Here is a 27,695-nt window from a genome sequence, read left to right as displayed (position 1 = left end):
TGCTAGTAGGATTTCTGGAAAAAGATGCTTTATAAGGTTCAATGGGCATTTTGGGGTAAAAGTTGGGAACCAGACTTTTCAACATAATTCGAGTATGCTGAATCCGATAAGCCCAGTTCCCAAGCGAAATTTTGAGTTTTTGGCCATCTATTTGCATAAACAAAATGGCCACCAAATTGTTGAAATTATCGCCAAATTTATCGTACGTACCTGTTATTCGCACAGACCCTGAGTTAAAAACCGCGTCGTCCCAGATGCCCTTCACCTCGACGTTGACAGTAGAGACTACGTTTTTGCTGAACACCCGATCGTAGACATTCACCTTGAACGAGTATTTCCCAGCTGGTGTGTTGTTCCTGAAGCAGCGGCAGTTATTAATTTACAAATTAATTAAATAGTTAATTAAATTAAACAAATAATATAAAACAGTAAAAAAATAAAATCTACACAGTAAAAAATCTGGATTCATATGGAGTAATTCATCACGGTCTGTAGCAGTGTCTAGTGTACAATATATATCATGCTAAATAAGGGTGCTGTGACTATCAAGGAAGACTGCATTGAATACAAGGTAGTCTGCCTGCCTGACACATCTGTAACATAAGGCAACATTCCAAGAGACCTTATTTTACTTACAGAATCCATAGAAGACATGATACTGCTAAACTCTCTTAAAACTATGATAGGGAATTTTGGTATAGGCAGCATTAAAGATCATTGATCATAAGATTAAGATTATAAGTTCATTGCAAGCATTAACATACCTGATGATAACATCACCCGAATTGTTTCCTAGTTTGAAGTAGGTGGGAACACCTTCTGCAAAGGTAAACTCTTTGTCGCTGAAGTCCCAGTCATCCTTATCCTCTGCATAGACTGTCCCAATGACTGTCTCTGGCATGTTATCTGCATAGACAACTCCCCATTACTGTCTCACTCCCATACTCCGAAATTAGATCTGATGTACTCACAACAAAGTTATTCGAGATCGGAAATGACATTGTAATTACATTCAATTATGCATTTTCTCTTAAACCTTTTATCAGACCAATCATCCAGTATGCTCGAAAAATTCCTGATCAACCAAAAATGTGCATTATTTCATCAATTTTCTACCAACATTGCTACACACGAAATGATGAACAAATTAGAAAATTATGAAACTAAACCCTCACATACAATAAAAAAAAGAGTTTAGTTTGTTAGGTTGGTTACGAATAGCCAAGGGCAAGGGAAATGTCAAGGGCAACTCACTTTTGTAGTTGAACACAAAGATGTCCTTGATGCCAGCGTAGTGGGGATTGTCATTCTTGTCGCCAATGGTGATAGTGAGCGTGTTCGTTCCTGTCATCTGAGGATTGCCGCTATCAGCCATGACGATTGGAACCTTGAACTGCTTCGTGACTTCGCGGTCAAAGGTCATCAAGGTTCTGACACGCGCTGCTCCGTATCTGTTCTTGCCACCGCCTGCCGAAGACAGCATAAGAGAATTAGGAGGTCGCACCACAATTAAACAAGGACAGCAGGTTTCTAATCTAATGTAAACAGGTATTTCATTGAATCAACACTATTATATGTAGCGCATTACAGAATATATAGTTCAAGCTGGCCTAACTGCTGACTGATGTTCAATCGTCTTGTGAAGTCATGTCTGAGTAGGCAAGCATGCAAGGCAAAATCCTCACCGACTGTTAAAGATATTGATAGCTTTTCATGAAATACCACAAGAAATTTAATACCCCCAAAGAATTCCGTTCTCGTCGAAAACTGCGTACCACAAAAAATCATGTTCCACCTAAGATACCTAGTTTCCCCTAAGAAACCACATTTCCCCCTAAAATCTGTATTCTTCACGAAGAAACTGCTCCACCAAAAAAAGAAGCCACATTCCCCTGCTCCCAAACTGTATCCTTCACGAAGAAACTGCTCCACCAAAAAATGCAGAACCACGTTTATGCGACAATCAGTCATCTGTACGCTGTGTAAAGGAAGCCCACGCCCAGCATTTAGGAGGAGATGCCGCAGTCAAAGGAAGCCCATGCCCAGCATTTGGGAGGAGATGCCAAGGAGAGACAGGAGGACATCCGTAGAGGATCTCCGTAGAGGACGACCACGACCGTACCTTCCAGAGAGGAAGCCCACGACCACCTACCTGGAGGATCTTCTTCGGCAGGCCCTCTTTCATCTCTTCGGGGATGTTGGCCTCGTACTGCGGCGTGAGGAAGATCGGACGGTTGTCGTTGACGTCCCGCACGTAGATGCGGATCAGCGTTTCGTTCTCGTTCTTGCCGTCGGATGCCACCAGCGTCAGGTTGTATATCTACACAAGGACGAACACCGCCAGGGCGGACACTCACGTCAGACTCTTCGTGTCCCGCGCACTGCCATCCGATCACGAACACTCGTGAAAACGATATGGCTGGCAGTTACAGTGATCGGGCGAAACGACATCGTAAACAAAACTTGGCCTGCGATCAGTAGTTACAGACCTCGGCGTTGAGAGCGCCACCTACAGTAATAAACGTGAAGCTTATTTCGCAAACGGTTACACTAGTCGGGGGGAAACACTAGTCGGGGTAAAACCGACTCGAAACCTGTACTTCCAACCGCCGCGCGCGAGTTTGCCTAATAAATATCCAATCAAATCACAGGATTCTGCAACAATGATGCCAGCGAGTGACAGCCGAGTGAATGACAGCTTTGTAACATCTCATAATACGATTATCACACGTGACGTCACAGTTGCTGATTCGCATGACGTATGCTAAGGCACACATGCAACCCCACACACCAACCGACACACATTCCCTTTCCCCACCGCAAAAACCTCCCCAAATGTATAAATACAGAAGAAACGAGTAACGACCATTACTAGACAGCGTGCAAGACAGAATGGTAAGATGAACTAAAGACTCCACGTTTACCCAGGTTTCCCTTATCCAAAGACGTTCAAGTTCAAACACACGCGACCAGACCCACACTGGCAAGAAGTTAGCAGCGCAAAAGCACGGTGCGCATGCTGAAAGCAAGCACACGAATGCAGTAGCTTTACACACGATGTCAGAGCAAGAAGCAGTTTTGCCACCCAGAAAAGAAGGTGCCGGCAATCAAACAGATCTCAGACACATGCTCCATGCACAGACTAATCAACTAACAGGCCAGCGTGCGACTACTGCCTCATATGCCATCAGCAGCCACAGAATACACCAACAGACTTCCGACACACGCAAGCAAAGCAGAAATTCGCGTGTGCTCTTTTTCCCCTTCCCCAAAACTTGCCCGTTCCAGGTTTTGCCACTGCCATGCTCAGTTGTGTACCCGCGTGTGCGTGCATGAGTGCGCGCATGCGCGCACTTGTGCAGTGAGCAGGCACGTTTGTACATTCGCACGCGTGCGTGTGTATTTCTGTATATACACGCGCGCATTTTGTGTGTGTTGTGGCTGCGTGCGTGCACGTATACTTCTGCGTGTGCATGAGTATACGACGTGTGTATGTGTGTGCGCAGCCGTGCATGTGTTTATATATAATACAGGTGACTGAATATATGAGGTAATACAGAATTAATCACCATCGCAAATGAGCATAAGTTGACTATGTCATGTGCCTCAGGGCACCAGCACGCCAAGGTAATTATTGATTAGTTGAGTTTTTGAAGGGTTTGGGGGTTTTACGGTTACAAATCCAAGCCGCGCTGGTTCTCCGAGGCACTCGACACAATCACCAAACACCCGTCTGCACCTCACTCATGACAGTGTCTGATATGCACAGCCACACTGGCACACAAGTGGGCAACAGCACCAGTGCAAGCCTAGCGGTGGGCAGTGTATGAAACACAGCTACGAAACAAGGTGTGTATACTTTTGCGCAAAATCCTGATCATTGACTGGATAACTGTTTTTTTTCCACGATCGTTCCCGTTTTTTTTGGAACGTTCGTTTCGAACGACGACATTACGTGTAGCAAGACGAAAAAAAACCGCTCTGCGATAGCCGCTAATATTGCCCGCAGGGTGAAGTACTGTGGGCGCCTCAGCGGCAGGTGCTGGCAAGCATCACGCACGGAGCCTGCCAGTTTATTACAACTGTCTGCACAAAGCGCCTGTGCATGCATCGGACGTGACTGAAACAAACGATGCCGCATGATCTGTTAGTCTGGTTTCACTCCTACAGATGTCGCTAGTGATTACAAGAAAAAAATGAACATACAGATCGGGTGGTGGAAATGTTTGTTCTACTTACCAGGAAGAAGCACCCCTAGAATGGTGCAAAACAAAGCAATAAGGTGCTCCGATGTGCGCGAGCATTTGAACTCAAACTGCTACCATAGCAGTTTGAGTTCAAGCCACAGTGTACATTGAGAGAGAGAGAGAGAAAGAGAGCGAGAGAGAGAGGAAGAGATAACAGTATGCATCTTGCAATTACCCTTGCCTCTAATTAGAATTAGAAATTGACATTTTGAGCCTCTCTCCCTCAATATAATGCAAGTAGCCACACGTGTACAACATGACAGCATTCCAACGATTGCCACTTAGGTCTACTAATTAATGCCATTAAACATTCATCACACCATGTACATAATAATGCCGCAGTTAACGTTGAGAAAGACATCGATTATAAGTGTGTTCCAAGATCAAGTTTAGAATTAGAAATCTGAAGCACCAGCGCTTGATTGATAACCTTGTGTGCATACCTCTTGCTATACAGCACTGTTGAGAGATTTGTGCTTTTAGCATCAAGCCTGCCTTGGCCACCTCAGGATGTTTTCGCAGTAGCTACAACCAGTAGCCAGAGCCCCCCCCCCTCATACGCCACCACAATCCACCAATAGGGTGATCGCGTGACACACATGCAAACACACGCACACACCCTCACACAAACACACACACGCACAGATATATACACACACCCGCAGACACATGCACACACACACGCTACACGCACCCACCCACACACGCACCCATACACACACGGCCATGCAGTACAGCAACAACAACACCTTATGAGTGTTACCTGTATGCCTTCATCATAGTCTAGTTCTCCTTGCACTCTTATCTCGCCCGTTTCGTTGTTGACATCAAAGACACCGCCTATGTTTCCAGTTGTGAGCTGGTACCTCAAGTGTGTAACTGAAACAAATGCATGCTCGTCATTTTGTATTCAGCACCAAGGTTGTGCATGGAAAAAGACAAACATAAAAAGTGTACATCAAAGGTTTACCTAAATCGAGCATTTCTTACCTTTTTTTTTATCACAGAAAATGATTTTCACTAGCTATTATACGATAGGTGAATCAAATTTGATATTTGAAGGTCATCACAAATTTATAATCATCTCAGGTCTGTCAGTCTCATCGGCCAATTTATGACATCGAATTACGAGCAAGTGTGTACACGTCACCGCATCGACCCACCTTCGTCGCGATCTTTTGCGGTGACCTCGATGACGATAGTGCCCTTCGGTGCATCCTCGTTCACCTCGGCCTCAAAGAGTTTCTTACTGAAGAATGGCACGTTATCGTTCACATCCTCCACCATGACACGCACGTAAGCACCACCTGGTGGGAAAAATATGAAAATATTTTTTCAAGAAGAGAAATCTGACGGTAACCGTTTCACACAACGATGTCAACTGAAAACACGTTCATATAAACAACATACATTAATAGAATATGGTATCACGCATCGCTTCGAGGATGAGCACTGTAGGCACTGTGTGAACATGTAAACACCCATTGTCTATTCAGCATTGCCGTGAACTGACAGAACATGTGACCACCGGACACTGACCGAAACGAAAAACCCAACGACGACCAGTGGTAACTATTATTTTACAAACGGCACCACTACACGCCAGTTCTGACCTTCATTCGGACTGCCCTGCCTGTTTGGCCACGTGGAGGGGGCTCTATCTTTTGCTAGCACGCGAATCAGGTACAACTGCTTCTTTTCTCTGTCAAATTCTTCGGCCGTTCTCAGTATACCACTTTCCGAGTCAATCGAAAATGCTCTCCCCTCGTCCGTCGGTCCATCCCTCATGATTTCATAGATAACCTGCATGGAACAAACATAGGCTACGTTAAATCCAGAGACACACACACATCTATTATACACATGCTGGTAACACGCTGAAAATAGCTCGGAACAATATATACACTTATATATACCATATATATATATATATACATATATATATATATATATATACCACATGTATACATTGGAATTGGTCATTGCATAATTTCAGAGAAAAGGCAATACATTGCAAACTTCATCCTGCATTATAATATGGGTTTTAATGAGAAACCCCGTTTAAACTAATTAGTTTTATGAAGATGCTAAATTGACCTTGTACGTATATTAAAATGCATTAAACTGATTATTACGAGATTTTTGCTCAGAAATACTAAATATAGCTGAATATAGTCTCACCTGACAGCGGAAATATCACTGATTACACCAACATTAAAAACACTAAGATTTTATGCAGTTATAGCATAGAAAAATGGATTTGACCACATCGTAACAGCAATAAATTTTATCGTATGCCGACTCACAAAATCACAAATGGCGCCTTCACAACAAGTGCACATAATTAAAACAAAGGGCATGTATATGTGTGTGAATGTAAATCAAACAACAATGGAAGCAGTAGGGCGTGTACTTTGGAGTTCAGAGAAGAAAAGAAGACGTTTTTGGTCAAACCAGAGCTATGTGAGTCGGAAAGGGTTCCGAATGAGCCTTGGCGATCAGTTTCTTCACCGGGCATCAGTATTACACTCCCCGTACGCTAGTCTGAACCTCTGTGTTTACACTCGGACCAAAACTGCCGCGGTGCGACTATTTTCTACTGCAGCCAGAGATGGCAACAGAAACGAAATCAGTAAACAAAAGTTGTAATCGTGCATATTTTGGTGAATACGAACGTTCTAAGACATTTCATCATTACTCTAGACAATTGCTGTTACTCAAGCAATAACGATAGGTATCATGAAAGTGGGAAAAACAATGGAAAACTCTCGTAACAATTACATTAATGAGTTAGCAGATATATATATATATATATATATATATATATATATATATATATTACACATAATATCACCAACACATCACACAGCCCAACTGTGTTACGTACGTGACTATTGGGTCCTAGGCTGTCGATGTCTTCAGCTTTCACCTGGATGACAGAGGTACCTATGGGCGAGTCTTCTGGCACACTGGCTGGGTACGGGTCAAGCGTGAACTGCGGCGCATTGTCATTCTCATCCTGCAGGTTGATGATGAGGTACGTAACGTTGGACAGCTGCACCTGTGCATTATTCTGAAATAGACCAAATATATATGGTTATATGGGTAGAAATACAAGTTATAATATATAGGCTACACATACCAGTGAAATGGCTATACATACCAGATACTGTATATGCTGTATATTTCGCGGTGGTTTAATTTTCGCAAATTTTGCGAATGCGTCCCCGACCGCGAAAATAACACAACATGCGAATAATTCATACCGAATAATTCATAATTCACCGACAGCAAAATTAACCACTCGCGAAATTGTAGAATCACAAGATAGGTAGATATTCATACCAGTTAGATGATTGTAAATATCAGTTAGATACAATACTAGAGACAATAGACTACAAATATTAGTCAGCTAGCCATAGATACCAGTTAGAAGGCTAAAAATACCAGTTAGAAGGCTAAAAATACCAGTTAGAAGGCTAGATATTGGGAGCACAAAAAAGTAAGCATGCGTGTTGCTCCTTAGTTTGCCCGTTGTTCACCTTGTTGTCTACCTAGCTACCCTATAGTTGTCTTAAGCCAAGGATACACACACGAGTTTAGCCAGGAACTTAGCAGGCATATGAGTGAGTAGAACAATCTTCCAAGTCGCAAGCTGCCGAGGGACACAAATTGTGTTCTTTTACACACGTCAGTGTGTACAACTGCTCATGAATCCCTGCTTTGGAAAGCAAAATCAAGTCGTCTGAGGATTCTATCAAAGATTCGTGTGTGTGTATCATCAGCTTTACTAATTTGTTTTGTAGGGCTCAGTTGTGCGGTTGTACGCCCCCCCTCCCCATACGAAGTTATCTGTGATTTACTAGATATATCTACCTTTGCTCTGATGGTCAGGTTAAAAACAGCCATTTTCTCGTAGTCCAGGGGTCGAATGACGACAATGTGAGCCTGATTCTCATCCTTGAAGTCTGGTCTCATGATGAAGTGATGCTCAGAGTTCTTCTCTCTACAAGACAGAGGCAGCCGATGAGCACTCTAATGGTGTAATTTAACAACAACAACAACAACAACAACAACAACAACAACAACAACAACAACAACAACAACAACAACATTTAACAACAAGTGCTACAATGACGAGTTTGGCCACAGGTAACCGAGTGGCAAATGTAAATTGGCCCGCACACCTAGCCGTTAAACAACCTGCCAGAGCTATAAATGATGTGAGAAAATGCGAGAAAGTATTTAAAAGGCACAAGGACATGCACCAAGATGTGATTCCATGCTTAAAAGATGTCTTGTTTGCAGAATCCGATATTCAGCACTTACACGTAAAGTAACAAAACGCAAGTTAACGGAGAGTTACAGACAGCGGTTACAAGTTTCCATTGCCACCTGATCCACATCTCACATTGCCACTTAATTAAACACATAATTAAACAGTGAAACAAAACACTTTCACTTAGTATTCTCGGTCTCGTTACGGCAAAGAAGAAAATCGTTAGCGCCGGCTAGAGATGAGCTAGTATAGGTCTCGTCGGTTCTTAATGAGCGGCACGCATACCTCGTACTTCCGGGCACGATGTCGTACAGAAGTCTGGGATCTGCAAAGTAGTCTGACCGAGCCTTGATAGTCGCCACCTCACTGCCAACTGGGATGTTTTCTGAGATGAAGACCGGTGGATAGGGTGCCCCCACCCACTGCGGTGGATTACTCCCCGTGCGATCAGTGATGACGATGCGTATCTTCACGTTGCTCGACCGCGCCGGCACACCTTTATCCGTCGCCACGGCGATCGCTTGCACTTCCTTCACCTGCAGATTAAACGTGAAACAATGATGTTAGCCGCTAGAAAAAGTCGCTGCTGTAGGGCAGCACCTCTGTAGTGGTGCAAGACCCCTATAGATCCCCTAGCGGCTAACCCCAGCTCCTCATCGTGACATTTACAACTTTAAACTGAATTCTAAATTTGCACGTATGTTGCTAATATTTTACTCATACCACACATCACACGTTAAAACCGGATATTATTAATGATGATGATGATGATAATAATAATAATTATTATTATAATGCCCAAAACTTTTAATAACTGCCCATAACTGTAATTAATTTTTAAGAAACAAGTTTTGCTGTTAATCTACACATTGTTAGCAACGTGTTGGCAAATTGTTAACACACGACAAAACATACACAGCATTAGCAAATTATTTGACATAATTTCATTATTAAAATGCATTAGCACTGTGGCTAAATTAGAACCCGCACTTAAATTTCCCCTTCACTGCTACGAGCTTGAGTAGCCAGGGATGATTATGAAGAATTTCATTTTTTAGAGAAAATCAGGAGGGCGCGAGTCGGGGGGGGGGGAAGCCAACTATTCACGCACTTCTAATACAATGTGTTTTACCTGTTGATAACTACAAACTCATTTGTGTTATTGTTATATTACACACACATTCTCACATTATGTGTACATGTAACAGAGAGGAATCTTATTGAATAAAGCTACTGTTGAGAGTTGAAATACAGATTTTACATTATTACCCTTTACCTCCCCCCACCCCCCTAAATTCTTTCTCGTCATATTCAGACATTTCACAAAATCGACCCCAGGGACTGTCAAATCCGAGAAATTTCTCGGATCCGAGGACAATTCATCACATTCTTAACCTTATCCGCCCCTCTAACCCTTTCTCATCAAATTTAGACGTTTCACAAAATCAACACCCCAGGGACCGTCAAATCCGAGAAATTTCTCAGATCGAGGACAATTCCTGTCCCTGGGTAATGCGCGTACCTGAGTGAGCGCGTACCTGAGTGGTGCACGCACCTGAGTGAGTGCATACCTGAGTGAGCGCGTACCTGAGTGAGTGCGTACCTGGGTGGTGTGCGTACCTGAGTGAGCGCGTACCTGGGTGGTGCGCGTACCTGAGTGAGCGCGTGCGTACCTGGGTGGTGCGCGTACCTGGGTGGAGCGCGTACGTACCTGAGTGAGCGGGCGCTTCACGTAGATCCAGCCCGTCTGCGGGTTGATGCTGAAGAAACCGGACGTGTCGATGAGAGAGTAGCCGATCTCGGCATTCTGCCCGACGTCCACGTCCTGCGCGGCGACCCGGAGGAAGCTGCGTCCGACCTCTGACCTCTCCGGCACGGGCGTGTCGTATTCGGTCGACGAGAACTTCGGCTCGTTGTCATTGTCATCTTCAAAGGGACAGAAAAGTAGCCGTCAGAAGCTGGGAGCGCATGTACATGTGACGTCACTACCATACGGGCTCAGTACCAGAGATTGTGCCAAGTCCTCTGTTTATCATTTCTTAGTGCAACACTATCTTATATCTATATATCTATATATACCATATCCATATTATATATCATATATTATATCTACCTATCCATATATAATTTAATATCATGTGCATATGATTATGACACAGGAGAAAGGCGTACACCCCCAAGCTACTCGATTGCACATGCTCAAATTCAGAGGTCTCCCTTTGGCGAACCAGTAAACCTACAATGCTACTCCGTTCTAGTATTGCCTTGAAGAATGCCACGAACATGCCGAATTATTACAAGAACCGAATCGTTCTCCGGCAATCGTCTCCGAAGCCGAACGCAAACTACGAAATGCGCCGGCAGCGACGAAACGCCGCGAGCGCAGACGAACCCGTTATATCGACGACGAACGTGCAGACGCCGATGAGCTGTCGCGGCGCCCTGTCCGTCGCCGTCACGGTGATCTGTCGATGGTTCTTCTCCTCGCGGTCGAACGGGATGCGCGTCGTGATGATGCCCGTGTCCTCGTCGATGCGGAACGGCTCCTGCGCCACCGTGTCGCGCGACTCGATCTTGTATCGCACGCGGCCGTTGTCGCCCGTGTCGTCGTCCGTCGCCGTCACCTGCGCAGAACAACAAGAGAACGTCACGCGGGGTGCCCTGTAGCGAGAGCGAACCGGCACACGGGTAGAGCTGCACACAAGCGTGCTTATATCACCCTTTTTCTGTCTCTCTCTCTTTCTCTCGCTCTCTCCCCCTCTCTGTAGGACCAACGACCCGTAGGATTATAGACCCATAGGACCAACGACCCGTAGGATTTTAGACCGGTCCCCCAAACACTCTCGCACGCAGGCACGTACCTGCAGCACGAACGTTCCCGCGGGTGAGTTCTCGGGCACCTTATATATTCGGGCCAGCGATCCGTAGGACCAACGACACGTAGGACAACAACCCGTAGGATTTTAAACCGGTCCCCACACACACTCTCTCGCACGCGCGTACGTACCTGCAGCACGAACGTTCCCGCGGGTGAGTTCTCGGGCACCTTATATATTCGGGCCAGCGATCCGTAGGACCAACGACACGTAGGACAACAACCCGTAGAATTTTAAACCGGTCCCCACACACACTCTCTCGCACGCGCGTACGTACCTGCAGCACGAACGTTCCCGCGGGCGAGTTCTCGGGCACCTTCGGCCGGTAGAGTGTGCAGTTGGGGAAGACGGGCTTGTTGTTGTTGACGTCGATGACGCGCACGGTGACGAGCGCCTCGGAGAAGTGCTCGGGCGAGTCGCCCGCGCAGCACGAGCCGTCGTCCTTCGCCGTGACGTTGAGCGTGTAGTAGGGCTCGCTGAGCGACACGTCCGAGTCCTTCAGCCGCAGCACGCCCGTCTGCGGGTCGATCTTGAACTCGCGCGACTCCAGCTGGCCATCCTTGAACTGGTAGGTGACCTTGTCACCGTCCGGGTCGACGGCGTTCAGCGTCGTGACGAGCGCGCCGGGCTTCGCGTCCTCGGCGACGTTCGTGATGTAGACGCTCTGAGAGAACCTGTGGAGCAAGGGTAAAGGGTTGTGTTCAATACTTAGAACACAGTGTGTTGCCTGCCACGCAGAGTGCCTAAAGGATTGAGATCGAGAGGCAAGGAAGAAACCAAAAGAGGATCAAAGGATCACCTTGGCGACGTTTGTGATGTAGACGCTCTGAGAGAACCTGCGTGGAGCAAGGGTTGCAAGTCATGTTCAATACTCAGAACGCAATGTGTTAAAGTGCCTAAAGGATGGAGAACGACAGGCAAGAAAGAAACCAAAAGAGGATCAAATCTGATATTCTTCATGAAGGGGAGAGTTCATGAAAATGGAAATTCATTCAAGATCGGAGAGCAAAATTGGAAGGCAAAAGAGGCACACGAAGCGAAGCGATGCATCGACGAACGGACTTCGTGACAAGTACGCAGCGCAAAGCCTTCGTGTTACAACATGTTCAATACGTGGAGCGCAATGCGTTCTAGTGCCTACAGGATGGAAAATCAAGAGGCAAGAAAAGAAACCAAAAGGGGATCAAAGCATCAGAAGAGTGAAAAAGAGCACGAGATATAGGCGGAGAAAAATAAGTAATGAGGGTCATAAAAAGAGGGTGTGAAAGAGGGAAATCGGAGAGAGAGAGAGAGAGAAGGGAAGGGTGAGAGAGTGGGAGAGCGAGATCATGATGACAAACGCGCGTGCGGGAGCCACTGCTCTGCCGCTTACCTCGGTGCCTCGTCATTTTGATTCTTCATAAAGATGCGGAAAGAAAGGAAGGAATGATGATATCAAATCGGAAGGGCGAAGAACTGGACGAAGCGACACATCGACGAACGGACTTCACGGGAGCCATCGCTCCGCCGCTCACCTCGGTGCCTCGTCATTCTGATTCTTCATGAAGATGCGCACGACGGCCGGCGATGACTTGGACGGCGTGCCGCTGTCGCTCGCCATCACCTGGAACTCGTACTTGTGGCCGGGGATCTCGTAGTCGAGCTTGCGCTTGCTGAGGATCGCTCCGTCCTCGTTGCGGATCGTGAAGTTCTGCGTGTCCGACAGCTCGTACGTGATCTTGCCGTTCTGGTAGCTGTCGGCGTCCGTCGCGGTGACTGCCGGTGGCAAGAGAGAGACACGACAAACTTAGGACACATGTTATTATATATATATATATATATATATATATATATATATATATATATATATATATACCACATGTATACATTGGAATTGGTCATTGCATAATTTCAGAGAAAAGGTATATATGTACATATAGACATACATAGGACATATATTATATATACATATATATTTATGTACATCTGTGTATATATAGAGCGCGGACGATCTGCGTAGGTGGCAGCACTGTCGGTGTGCATAGCCCAACGCAGTGAATGCGGTGAGAGACACGACAAACTTAGACATGACGAGGCAAATTCATGCGCGTGGTCTATGGCATCAGAAGACACACGCAAATTTTCGTGCGCTCCAACGCAGCAGACGTGGGCAATTTACGCGCAGTCCACTCGCACGGGAACGTAGTAATTAATTAATGGTGTACGAGGCCAGATGCAGTGAGCATATAGACGGTCCCTGGAATGGCAGCAGGCATGGCAAGTTCGTACTCGATCTATAGCATAAGGTGGGAATGAACGCGGCAAATTTATGTGCAGCCCATCGTGACCTACCTGAAGTGAGACGAGTGAATATCGTCGCTACATTTTTTGATTACCGCTAATAGCCTCATTCTCACGTGCCGCGTTTCTCATATCAAGTCGTCAGACTGAATCAGGGCAATCTGTCAGTTTTGCGCCTTTCGTATTTCACTAACAAATTTCCCTAGGAGAACATTTCCCAAATGCGCGTGATCAAAGGGTGAATTTAAAGGATGATATTGAAGCTGCCCCATCCACGAAAATTCGTCAGCTACGTACAATTATTGAAACGCATCTGTGTCCGTGAATGCAGAGTGGTGCTGCTGTCGCTGCTCCCATAGGAACGACACGTCTCGCCGTTGCCATGCCCACAAACAAATTTTCCACATGGCAGTTTTCGCGGCGCTACATTTTCCAATGCAATCTCGTAACCCCACGAGGACCGTAAGCTATACTGCAGCTCGAAACCCAGCCACGCAGATCAGGTTTAAGAGAATGAGTCCCACCGGCGCACATCGTAACGATTTTCACGATACACGAACGACGTCATCAGATGTCGCCGCGTTACCACCTGGTGTTCCTAAACAGAACTTGTGATTCACACTGGCAATTTTTCTGTGGGGTGAAGGGGTGGTGGGGGGAAATCTGTGTGAATTCATAATAGCTAACTATATTATTAATATCCATCACCATTGATAATCAAAGGAATTCAACGCATTAGTCTCCGTATCGCTACGAAACTTGAGCGACACAGCTGAGACCGAATCTCTAGGCGGTCACTCGATACGCGACCGTTCATGGCCGCCTACTGAAACACGAATCCGAGCGCGTGCGAAGTCGCTGCAAGTAACAACACCCACACCGCTTCACACTAGGATCAACAAGTGAGCATGACAACGGGCGGTTCGGCAACCATTTTGATCGTGACGCAGCCTTTTACGAGAGCAATGCCACCGCGTGCACACCACCTCCATGCGCGTGACAGCATTGCACTCGAAAAAGGCTGCGTCACGATCAAAATCACGGCCTTATGTCCCATCGGGAGACCAAGAGAATAAAGAAAAAAGAAAGACGATCAAAATGGTTGCCGAAACTGCATGCGTGCGTATGCGGCATGGCGCCCGACGCAGCGGCACCGGCAGAGTGCGTACCAGCGAGGATCATGCTTCCGGCGGGAAGGTTCTCATCGATGTTCTCCTTGACGTACTCGGGAAGGTTGAAGACGGGCGGGTTGTCGTTCACGTCCACGACCTTCACCGTCAGCTGCGCGAGAAATGTACAGAACCCCACCGTTAGATGCGTAGTGACAGGTGCATGCCTAGCCATCACAGCAGTCGATAACCATGCCGCCATTAGACTCACGTTACACGCATACATGAGAAATTGACAATAGCACTGCATTTACATTTAGTATTGCATTACGTATTTTGTACATATACGTTAGCATCAAGTATTTAGCATGTGGTAATGCGAACAGTCGATAACCAAGCTGCAGTTACAGCAAATAACAAGAAGCTGATAATAATATTGCACTTAGAGATGAGATATGTGCCTATATATGCAAGTAGTCGATAACTGTACTGTCTTTATGACTTAGCATTCGACGAGCACACATATTCTATGTGAAGTTAAATAATAAGGCACATCTCATTTAGTGATTCCTTTTAATATTTACTAAAATGATAAATGCACCCTTCAATGCAAGTCTACATCTGTTGCAAGGTGCTGCACCTGTTGCATCCATGCTTGCCCATTTTACTTAAATGTGTCCAAAATGCCAGCAAGCTATTAGACTTGAGTGACACGAAGTTAATTTAGACGCAAAACCAAACAACCAGTGTCAGATCATCCAAAGAACAAGTTGGGGGTGGTGTCACTGCATGTGCGAAAAGACATGGATCATGCAATTCCAACTACGACACTTCTACTATTGTTTTTTCAATTTCTCAACTACTTGACTACTCTAAAAATAAATTTCTAAGCCGTAGCTGCCCATATGTTTGCAAATCGAAAGCAAGTGAAATCCTGGACAATGGCAAGACAATAGGAAAACATCGTGTGTGCAAGTTTGGAAGAAAATTTCTCGTTTGGATTTAAATGTTTATGAAGGGAATTTGGCAGTTCGTTACAATGGCAACAATACCAATGGCAACTGCAACAACCCCACGCTAACAATACCCAGTGAAGTAGTACAATTGAGCTGAAAACGAAAATGTAAACGTGAATGACTACTGAGAGACATAAGAAAAACAAACCGTTGGTGATAAGTGGTCACATACAGAGCACATCACTCTATTCCCCGCTCGTTCGCCATGTGTAAATATAGTGCTATAGAACTCAGGCAGAACTAAATATAAACGAACTACATGCACGCACAGTTATCTATTTTATGAATCCGCATAAGATCTAATTAACGTAGATAAGCTATTATCAATTAATAAATCATCAAGTACATGTATATTAATTATGATAAATAATAATGAATACACCTAAATATGCATAATTAATTATCACATGGTTCTTTCATTATAGCGATCTAGCAATCTGATATGTTAGCAGCTGGCAATAAATAATACATGCATAGCTACTTGCTATAATAGGAGTGCTTGACTAATCCATGCATCACTAGCTCTTAAATATAGAGTGGGTACATTGTTAAACTTTGGCTATTTACTCAAACATTTTCTATACCAGTAAAAATGCAGAAACACATAATAACATAATGCATGCTACGGTGCACTTAATTGACATGCACTCCTATCTCAACTAATGCATTTTATACAATGTATTTAAAAATCGATGCAAAATTGAAAGCATATGACAATTCTGAATTTAATCCACTGTTAAACTTTCACAGTCACAAATCTCACCACCTTTAATACTCAATGCCTTCAATGCGAATAATAATTATTTCGATCATTTATATTACTGAAAATATACGATGAACTTCGGTAACTTGGACAAGTCCCTGAACGTTGAATTCTCCATCTAACTCTTCTGCAACACTTGCTATCAATCAAAATATTTCACACGTTTTTGTTATTGCGAGGAAATATTATCTTCTATCCGAGAGCCTATTGTACAACAGAACTAGCAAGGCTGTATAAGCAGCAAATCATACGTATTTCATGGCAGCTGCCATCACAAACTTATGATTGCTATTCTCTCGCATTACACTTACTATAAGTGCCTTGATAGCTCTGTCACCATAATTTGCTATTCTTACTATTGCCCTTTCCATGACACTGATCACGTTTCCTGCATAACACACGGCACACTGACATGACCGTCAGTACCACAGCAACGGATAATGTCCCATTCATATCAACGTTGCCCTCACACCCTTACGTAACCCGACCAGGCTGTGTGACTAACGTCAATATACAAGCCTATAGCAATACCGTTTCTTGGAGCTAACCCTTACGATGACTTCACAACACCGCGAAGCTGTACTAACTCCTACAATGGCTTACCTGAGCTTTACTCCTCATAAAACAGCTGCACAAGCCTAATCTGACCCACGCTCACCTTCAAGACCACCACAACGAACCCACCCCAATCTGCCAGAAATGATCCTACTGCACAACTACCACCTGTAGCGGTTATTGATGTGAAGATGCTTACCCCCGTGGAAGATATTGATGGACGATGCAAATGCTGTCTTATGGTTCAGTCGTCTTTATTCTTGCCAACCCCACAATGCCCTGCGCCACACGCACACGCACATAAACGTTGATGATAGCAGGGGCAGTAGTTAGCAGGGGAGGTAGGTAGCTACCCGGGAAGGTAGTTAGCTACCCGGGGAAGTAGTTAGCTACCCAGGAATGGAGTTAGCTACCCAAGAAGGTAGTTAGCTACCCGGGGAGGTAGTTAGCTACCCGGGGCGGTAGTTAGCTACCCGGGGCGGTAGTTAGCTACCCGGAGAGAGTGGGGGGAAGAGGGGGTGATATCTATACCCACCAGGGTGCTGGAAGAAAGACCGCCGCTGCCCTCCTCCTCGGCGTGCACCTGCAGCCGGTAGGTCTTCGGCTGGCTGAAGTCGTCGTAGTCGAGTCGCTTGAGCAGGAACACCCAGCCGGACTCCGGCTGCCGCACGGCGAACGCGTCCGACGGCTGCCCGACCTCCGTCGTCACCTTGTACTTGATCGGTTTGTTCGAGAACGACTTCGCCTGCACTCGCACCACCCTGCAACACAAAGCAGTGGCTACTCATGAGCCCACGTCGGTGTCTCAGTGAAAGCAGTAGCTGGGGATGGGGGGGGGGTCAGAGTGGAAACACGATGAAGACCACATCGGTGTCTCGATGAAAGCAGTAGGGGGAGGGGGTGGTAGACGGTGTTCGATGGGTTTAGGGGTGGGGGACGGGGGGGAGGGGGGTAGTTGGTATTGAACAAAATCTTTGCTACTTCTAAAACGGCTGAGCCAATTGAATAGAAGGAAATAAACTTTAATTCGAATCGAAAAGAAAATTATCGGAAATATCCAAATGATAAGAAATTATATGAACGTTAATTTGCCTTATAAATAAAGTTATGAATAAACTATATGAAAACAAATACTTCGAGTTTAGTAAGCATCATACATGAAACACAGAGAAAGGCAGAAAATATCAAACTAGTAAATAATAGTTAAAAAATAAATAACAAAGTAAGAAATATATTTTTACCATTTTTTCCATTGAGCAATAATCAAATAAATGAATAAAAAAAACATTCATCACAAAAATACATGGTAGCAGAATTCACTAACGACAGAGTACACAATAAAATCGTAAAGAAACATTGGCATGCACACACAATATTGGTATACAGGTAACATGAGCTAGTCAATAACAACCAGAAATATTGCAATACAGCTTCAAGCATGCACTGACACTCATATTCTATCAATATCAAAACATGTTCGCAGCTAGCTTAGAGCAAGCAGCATCCTGCATCCCTCACCATCTTTCCCAACAATAGTGAGTCATGTGATTTTTGCTAGATTATTTTGCTATTTGATAAAGACCAGCTGGGACGGATTTGAACGAGTCTCTTTGAGAGTACTAGTTTCACTCAGTTCCAGATAAGATATAGTATAGCGGAGATGGTGCAGTGGAACGGAGGACTGGAGTGAGGTAGTGAATGGTTCAGAGGGAGGAAACGGCACAGCAATGGAGAGAGATATGACAACGAATTGTGGGTGAGAGAGATAGGGGGGATAAGAGATGGTGGCGATGGTGGATGATGAGTGAGATGGGCGAGAGAAGGGGATGCGAGGTGTAGAAGTGTAGCGAGCAAGCAAGGGTTAATGTGGGGCCGCAGAAGGAATGAGAGAATGTGTGTGAGAGAGAGAGAGAGACCGAAGATAAGGAGTGGGGCAGGGAGGGGCAAATAGGAATGATAGAAAGACAGGAAAGTAAACGGACAACAAGATAAAGAGAAGAAAAAAAAAGAAGGAAGGAGAAGGTGGTGAACGTAGAAGGGAGAGTGTGAGGCTGTGAAGAAAGGAGGGAGAGCGGGAGGGTGGTAGGAAAGGGAGGGAGAGAGGTTGAAAGGAGGAGAGGAAGGTAGGAGGGGACAGAGACAAGTGTTGAACGCACACACGCAGAGAGTGACGTTGAGATAGAGAGAGAGAAAGAGGGTGGGAGAAAGAGAAAGAGCGAAGAACGCAGGCAGGAGGGGGAGCAATACAACGAGAGATGGAGAGATGGCACGCTGACGCCCTCACAGTGGCATCTAGAACTCATGACGTCCACACAACACAGAACAATGAGCATGTGATCAGGGAGTGCTGACAGCTAGGCGACATCCGTGCATCTCTCGTTCCTTGGCTTCACACGAAACATGCAGCGACTCTCGTTACCACCTGGTCTCACTGGAGATAAGAGGTGCATATACGCAACACTGCTGCTTGCTCTCAGTTCTGCAATCGACCTCCGAGTTCATACAGTCCTAGTACAGTCACAAACCCGTAAAACACAGTGCCTAGTGCACGACTGGATCGCAGAGCTCCATCTTAACGAAAATACACGTATTTACTCGTAATTATTCGTACACGATCATAGACTGAGCTTAAGAAAGCCACACACTCACCACCACATCACGACAAAGGAACAGACTAAGAAGCCAGTATACTGAGAACTTGTACCCTAAGACAAGCACTCATACAATATATGCATAATATATTAACAATAGGTGGCCTATCATCAATATATGTCTTTTGGTTTGTTCTGAATAGTAAGCTTTCTAGCCATTCTTGACCAGCACATTTGCTTTGCCTGCCTTAGCGGCGCCCCACAGTGCCTGCACCATACAATACTACAGTACTGTGTACCTACTTTCTGGCTTACCTTTGATCTCACCGAAAGCACTAAAGCAAATTGATTAGTAGGTTCGGTTATCGCATATATGACATCGTCCCTTCATGTTAAAATATTCTTTCTTTAGCTGCGAACGAGTGAAATTCATGCTGCTATACCAAGGTACGATCTATGAAGGGACGCGCATGGTGCAGGCAATGTGGTTAAGACAAAATACAAGATGCGCTGGTCGATAAAATGTAGAAGCTACTATTGCCACCACTGTACCTTTTCTGATAGTCACTTGCATAGGGAGAACTTGGCAGAAAAAACACAAATAGAAAATTAAAATTGTGCCAAAACATTGCAATTTTGGTTCAAAACAAATCAGTGTGGTCAATTTCATACATGGTGGCATGTATGGTATGGTATGGTATGCTAGTTGCTGTCACTGATACTGTTTGGGCAGAGGGAAATCACAGGCGACCTTATCAGACAATATCACCTCCCAAATGTAATACGCAAACCTAGTTTCATCACAGTGATTAGTCACGCGTTGTAGTTAAATACAAATTATGCACAAACACACATCTATTAGCAAGCTAGTGGTTAATCGACTCATTATACAGAAACGATACGTAATTATTGGTTCATAACCACATGCTACGGACAGTTACTGTGTAGCGGTTAGCGTCAGCAAATAAATGTAACATTCGCTACATACCTACCATAATCATGACAGAACAGTGTATGTTTCATTAATTTCACAATCTCACTCGAATTGCACAAGAAAACTGACAGCGGCAGAAGAGATCTCATCTGCACTTTCTCACTGAATTCATTTCGCATTTACTGCCGACCCACGTTCAATTCTCGCGTCATGTTCCCACGAGGGAATGAATTCACCCCTGTCATTGCAACGGCGCTTGCCAAATTTCGCCTTCACAAAATGGCCGCTCTCGTCGCGTTAACACAACGCGAGACATGACCGCTCGCAACGTCTCACAGAGACGCGACCGCTAGCCACGTCTCACAGAGACAAGCGACCATCCGGCCTCCTCGCCCGTCATGAAAAAACAATCTACACGCTGCCCGAAGCCCACGAGAAAGAAAAAAATCCGAGAAGAAAAAAAGCGGCGGCGGCGGCGGAAGCCTCCGGGGCTTCCCAAGAAGCCCCGCCCCCGCGCGCACGCTCCCCTCCTCCCTCCCCCGAGATGCTCACCTCACGTCGGACTTCTCCTCCTCGTTGACGGGCGCCTCGTAGTCGACCTCGTAGAACTGCGGCGGCCGGTTGCCGACGACGATCGACAGCGTCTCCATCGCCGACTCTTGCGTGCCGGGGATGCCGTTCTTGTCGAGCGCGCGCACGCGCAGCACGTAGTCGCGGCCGACCTGGAAGGGGCCGTCGCGCTGCGTGCGCACCATGCCCGTACGCTCGTCAACCTCAAACGCCTTCTCGCCACCTGGCGGGAGCAGGGAAGAGAGAGAGAGAGAAGCGTCGACATGTAGCGGTAGGTAGACTTGTAGCGACAGGCGGCATGTCCTTGCGTCTTCGCCGCGCGGGATCGGCCGACGATTTTAACGTGACTGTCAGCATTTTCGTAAGGGGGTTGGCCGACGATTTTAACGGTAATGTCACGCCAGCGTTTTCGGCAAGGGGGTTTATTTTTTCAAAAAACCGAAACGACGGCATTTTCGTGAGAAGTTAGCTATCGTTTTAATGGAAAACGTCGGCGGTTCTCGTGGGGAGTCTGCAACAATTTTTTTCGGAGAAAACGTCAGCATTTTCGTAAGAGGTTCATCTTCTTTTTTTACCAAAACGTCTCGTGTGGGAAGTCGTTACGTCGCGTCTACGTTTTCGTGGCCAGAAAGGGGCTATCAAACTTTTTTTTTTAAACAAACGCATTTTCAAGGGGTCAGCAAACGTACAGAAATGACAGCGTTTCATGTGGTATCTGCAACCATGCTGTATTCCGGATGCAAAGAAAACTTCGTGGGGGTCAACAAACGTGTTTTAATGGAAATGACGGCATGGGGTATCTGCAAACGTTTTTTTATGGAAACTATACAGCATTTGTGTAAATTCGGTTTTTTCAGATGTGGAAATTTTACTTCGTAATGAGATGTCATTCTACGTAAGTTGGCATCAGTGAATAACTTCGCTGATGATCGTGTTGCGACTTGCCTGAAGGAGGAATTATGATCTATCCAGCTGCTAGCACTCTAACCCTATCTATATACAGGCCTGAACTTTCCATAATTTATGCAAGTTATCCAGAACGTGTATATGCCACAGCCGAGCGACTGACGTTACTTACTAAGGTCCAGCTCGATCTTGTAAATGATATCAGCATCCTTGTCTTTGTCTCTCGCGTCTAGAACGTACACCAGCTCCCCCTGTGGAGCATTCGGGGAAACGACAGTCTGGAATGGGCGTGGCTTGTTGACAAACTCAGGTCTCTCGTCGTTGACGTCCAGAACGTTGATGACAACCTTCTGCGTGTCGGACACTGAAAACAAGCGAACAGCCATGTAAGTCTTTCGTCCGCACAACGTAACGAGCCGTGAATCAAAATAACAGCCACGAGCAACGAAACATGTAGAACAACTTTCATGATTATGATTACGAACTTCTACTGTTTACGGAATCGATCGCCCATTACGAGGTCCATTATGCGACACACTCACGGACAACAAATAATTAACTCGATGAGCCACGCACAACATTAGTGATAGCAGTACGCGAAACACAGTCACGCACATGCCACGATATTTTCCAGCAGATACAGGTTATCCCTATCCTAGCTCTGCAGGCACGTTGCCAGGCGGAGGCCTGGAAGCTCGGGCTTCAACATTATTTCCGGATTTTTATAAAATAAATTATGGAATTAAACAGTTGCAATGTACTTTTTACTGTGTTGCAAATGTTAAAATGGCATTTTTTTTAAACTCGCCAGTATGCACTTCATTTCATGTAGCATTTCAAAAATTTTCGGGGAAGGCCCCCTGGTCCCCCACCAGGGGGAGGTGGAACCCCCTCATACACTCTCCGCCTTTACGGCGCTTTGCTCCTTCGTGACTGGGCTTCACCATTAGGGCTTCATCAATCCCTGGCGACAGCCCTGCTGTGGTCGACGATGTTTCATTATGATGCTGCTGAATAATTAGCCAACACGGTCGTTTTACATCCCACGACAATTTATTAGCACTCTGTTTGACTGCCACCTGATTGTATGTACGGATGTACGCATGGAGAGAGGGGCCGCGATTCTGCATGGAGAGGTTGCAAATAATGCAGTACTTGAGTAAAACAGTAATTTGTCTATATTGCGACTCGTTTTGCCACCTTACTCAACTACCTAAACTAAGCCGTTATTTTTATGTATGTAATGTCTTTTATTATATGGCTTTGCAGTGTTCTCTCGGGCAACTACAAATTGCTTCCGTGGTTGTCCGGTGTCCAACCTCTAAATTAATTTTGAAAAAAAAGTTTTTTTTTAATTTTTGCTCATCTGTGACTTGACACAGTGTTAATGTAAATGTTATGAAATAAATTTCATGCAACTTTTAATTACTATTATTACACGTCATTGATCCCAGCATCATTTACCACATTACCAATATTTTATTCTCTTCATATAATGAGTGAAACAATGCGAATGGCCATGTCTGCTGTCACTGCAACACGTACAAAATGTACATGATTAGGCCTTTAGCTTTACAGCACTGAGCATCACGTGAGCAGAGCGCATGCAGCACATGTTTAAATAATATCCGGACAACCAAAACTCTTGAGGGACAACCATATGCTAATCTCTTAGTTGTCCTCCGGACAACCCACAAAAAACCTTAAAATTGAGCACTGCTTTTATAGCAATTCAAACACGTTTACGTTTAAATAATTGTCGTACGTCTGTTACTATAAAGAATGTCTTCGTCCTAGCAAAAACAACATCCATACATTCACGACACATCCCGTACATACTCGACCATACATTATGATCAAGCAGGAAAAAATGCTCGATGGGTGTGAATGTTGCAGAGGACGCCTACACGCATTAAAACACTATACACGCCTACAAACACATACAGCACACATCTTGCATGAAAGCCTCTTGCCCCCCTTTTGCCCCTATAGTCACTATTGTTGTGTACCTCCCACTTACACGTTTATTACGGTTTTACCTTTCCCCTCTAATAGAAGCACTCGTGACCGTTCACGTAACATCCTTAAGGTAAAAGCACTGCAATACACTATTAACGAAGGCTCTGTTTCATTTAGGGGATTCATTTGACGTATCCATATTTCCACAACGTTTTTGCTAAATCATTGAACAGCAGCTTATTGAATTTACAAATCAGATTACCAAGGAATTTAATTACGTACAAGATGATTGTTAAACACTATGGTGTGAGAAAAATTCTGAACAATGTCATATAGACACTGAGTAACAGAATATTGAAAGAATGTTGTATAATGTCATATATAATGAATGCTGAACAATGTCAAATATGATGAATGCTGGACAATTTCACATGTGATGAATGTTAAAACAATATCACGCACGATGTATGCTGATCAATACCATCTATAATCAATTCTAAACCACACCATAAATGACGAATGATGAACAATGAGAGGAATGAGGAGAGGGAGAGGGAGATCGAGGGAGAGGGAGAGGGAGAGGGAGAGAGAGAAGGAGAGGGGAGAGAGGGGGAGAGGGAGAGGGAGAAGGGAAATGGAGATAGAGATTATCATTTGTTTTCTATTATTATATTGTTATACTGTCTATGTCATCAACTCAGGATATGCAGGATGAATGACAAACAATGCCATGTATGATAAATGCTAAACACTGTAATATAGTTATTGTTGAACAATATCATGCATAATGACAGTATGTAAACATATAATAATATATAATATAAATAATTAAATATAATATAAATATAATATAAATATAATATAAATATAATATATATAATATATAATAATATATGACAGTATATTTCAGCATGATGATTGTATCAGACAATGTGATACAGTCCAAGATGACCGCCAACAATCATACAAACATTGAAATATGGGGCGAGTGAAACTGCAATATCGCAGCATCATGAATGCGTCATGAATGCGTTATGCAACATGCGTTATCGCAGCATGTTATAGACGAAGACCTAATAATTTAATACAGAATGACTACTATATATGCTATAAATATAGTTATAAATACACGGCGACGACCGATGAAACACGGGATCGATAATGAAAATGAAACGCGCGATCGCTGCTAAACAATTAAAAACACGCCGAGTAAAGTGTTTCGGCGAGACGCGCGATTTTGCGGGTGTTGCTGCGCGTGTTTTCTATGAACATAAGTGGATTAGCAGGGCTGCAACGCCCCTGCAACGTTCACTGTATGAATATATCGCCATTACTACTATACAGCTGCAACGCGATCAATGGCAGACGAGTTTTCCCCCCATCAAGTATTGACTCTAGTCAGCTAGTATTGACTAGTGCTGCGGGGCTGGGGGGAAGATGGGAAGTCTGTAGCAGCAGACTCTACAACAAAGGCTCACTTGAGAGCTAATCAATGCTATGCTGTGGCTTCAGCATGGAGGCGGCCGTAGCGATGGGGACAAGCAATAGGCAGCAAGCACCGCCAGCCATGCATGCTAGCGTACACGTGCGAGCAACCATTTCATACGCCTCTCAACTGAGGCAATTATTAATCGTTTTTTACTCTCTCTCTCTCTGTGTCTCCCTCTCTCTCTCCATCTCACTGTCTCTGTTTCTCTCTCTCTCTCTCTCTCTCCTCTCTCGCTCTCTCTCTCTCTCTCTCTCTCCTTCTCTCGCCTACGCGGTGGTGCGCGCGAAATGCGAAGACTACGAAATGGGGCTTCAGGCTGTGATTCACAGCCGAGACAAAGAAAGAGGTTTGCAGTGAGCGCACTAAGGGCTGAATGAACTAATTACAACATCGGGTTCATGAAACGGTCAAAGATTCTGAGGGAAAAATGCTCCTGATAAATGCGAAAATCAACAAATAACCCAAAACATGACAATGGCCTATAATCAGCAAAGCAGAACCGACAAATGATAATAAACTGATCATGTAAACATCTACGGCGGGTGTAAACAACCGTGCCACAGCGCTTGATTACCACAATTACAGTTTGAAGTTATTGCCAGTTTAAATTTTGGGACATGAGGATGTGAACATACTTATTAGTAGGGAAGGAAATAAAAGACAGCTAGAAATCAGTTTTAATGTTAAAAGGCAATGGTTTGAGAGACACGTTTCTTCATGAGACTCACAACACAGAGTATATAATATATATATATATATATATATATATGCGTGTGAGATATTAGTTTGATTAGAAATACACTTGCGATATCGATTATGGCATGACGTGTTGTGTTCATTGTGTTAATTCGCCCTCCCTAATATTACGCAACGCCCATCCGACTGCACAGTCAATCTAGTGGTTATCAAACACATTAACGTGGTACTGAACACACATATAATGTAATTCTACTAGTCAATTGCTCTTAACAAACATTTGAAAATCAATATAATACATCATTTTACATTCTCAATAAAAAAGCCCATCTGTCATTCAGCTCCGGGGTTTTCTAACACACTATTGATTATTCACGAAATGATTACAGGGAGTAGTGGGGCAAGTTGAAGCAGGGGGAGATGAGAATGGAGAAAAAGCGAGAGATTAAGAGAGGGGGAGAGAATAACAAACGACAAAACAATGAGCTAGTCAGAAAACGTCGTATACTAATAACTGGTGTGACAAGACCGAAATCATGTTAGATTGCCTGTTTGCCCCATAAAAAATTACAACAACGTTACAACAAACAACACTCCCATCGTAAGGTCATAAATGTTGCAATTACTAACAGCCATGGCCTGACACAAGACAAGACCGAGCCGGCCCGTCAAAAAATACGTTGAGCAATAATAGCATCACAAGATTAGATTGAAAAAGCTTGCGAAGTCTACTCATTACCGAACGAACAATAGCACATTATTATAATTAAATCTCGTAAAATTACATCATCGTACATTAATCGGGTGTGTGCGCGCGCGCGTGTGTGCGTGTGCGTGTTTGTGTGTGTGCGTGTGCGCGTGCGTGTGTGTGCGTGTGCGTGTGCGTGTGCGTGTGCGCCCGTGTGTATTTGTGTGTGTGTGCGTGCGTGCGTGCGTGCGTGCGTGCGTGCATGTGTGTGTGTGTATGTATGTGTGTGCGAAGGAGGGGAGCTGGAACAAATAACCGCACAAAGAAAGCGAAACTTCATCTCCCGATTGCCATCTGTCGCGACCACCAGCAACAACACCTACCCCTAAAATGTCGCGAAAATCTCCGCAGAGAATCGAATCTAGGCCGTCACGTTTAGAGACTACAGTTTACTGTCCCGGCAGCATATCTTTTACCGTGGTAGCAGATCGAGCATCGCAGAAACCGAGCAACGCGTGCTGGAACAGTGCTGCTGGGGGAGGGGTAGTGGAAGGAGTGGATAATATAAACTAGTATAATATAGGCTAGTAACAATATAGACTAGTAATAATATAGACTAGTAATAACATAGACTATAGTATATATAGACTAGTAATAATATAGACTAGTATATACTATAATATAGACTAGTATAATATAGACTAGTATAATACAGACTAGTATAATATAGACTAGTA

The 27,695-nt window shown here is 44.6% G+C and overlaps 1 protein-coding gene across 1 annotated transcript in view; it reads right to left on the bottom strand.

Moving 5' to 3' along the window:
• Positions 1-27,695, bottom strand: part of LOC106806303 (neural-cadherin-like) — a 135,452-nt gene that overhangs the window by 17,419 nt on the left and 90,338 nt on the right. Inside the window, exons 3-20 of the mRNA XM_014808565.1 lie at positions 22,299-22,490; positions 21,203-21,443; positions 17,661-17,886; positions 14,852-14,963; positions 12,917-13,157; positions 11,680-12,076; positions 10,919-11,150; positions 10,238-10,452; positions 8,812-9,062; positions 8,124-8,253; positions 7,135-7,320; positions 5,861-6,050; positions 5,411-5,554; positions 5,011-5,126; positions 2,153-2,320; positions 1,255-1,540; positions 765-906; positions 211-356 (exon numbers count right to left, since the gene is read on the bottom strand). Coding sequence (XP_014664051.1) covers positions 211-356; positions 765-906; positions 1,255-1,540; positions 2,153-2,320; positions 5,011-5,126; positions 5,411-5,554; positions 5,861-6,050; positions 7,135-7,320; positions 8,124-8,253; positions 8,812-9,062; positions 10,238-10,452; positions 10,919-11,150; positions 11,680-12,076; positions 12,917-13,157; positions 14,852-14,963; positions 17,661-17,886; positions 21,203-21,443; positions 22,299-22,490 — 3,615 coding nt within the window. The remainder of the gene's footprint in view (positions 1-210; positions 357-764; positions 907-1,254; positions 1,541-2,152; positions 2,321-5,010; positions 5,127-5,410; positions 5,555-5,860; positions 6,051-7,134; positions 7,321-8,123; positions 8,254-8,811; positions 9,063-10,237; positions 10,453-10,918; positions 11,151-11,679; positions 12,077-12,916; positions 13,158-14,851; positions 14,964-17,660; positions 17,887-21,202; positions 21,444-22,298; positions 22,491-27,695) is intronic.

This window comes from Priapulus caudatus, unplaced genomic scaffold, assembly GCF_000485595.1.
Source record: "Priapulus caudatus unplaced genomic scaffold, Priapulus_caudatus-5.0.1 Scaffold0, whole genome shotgun sequence".
NCBI lineage: Eukaryota > Metazoa > Priapulida > Priapulimorpha > Priapulimorphida > Priapulidae > Priapulus > Priapulus caudatus.
Note: the sequence above shows the minus strand (reverse complement) of the source record. Positions and strands in the feature narration are given on the sequence as shown.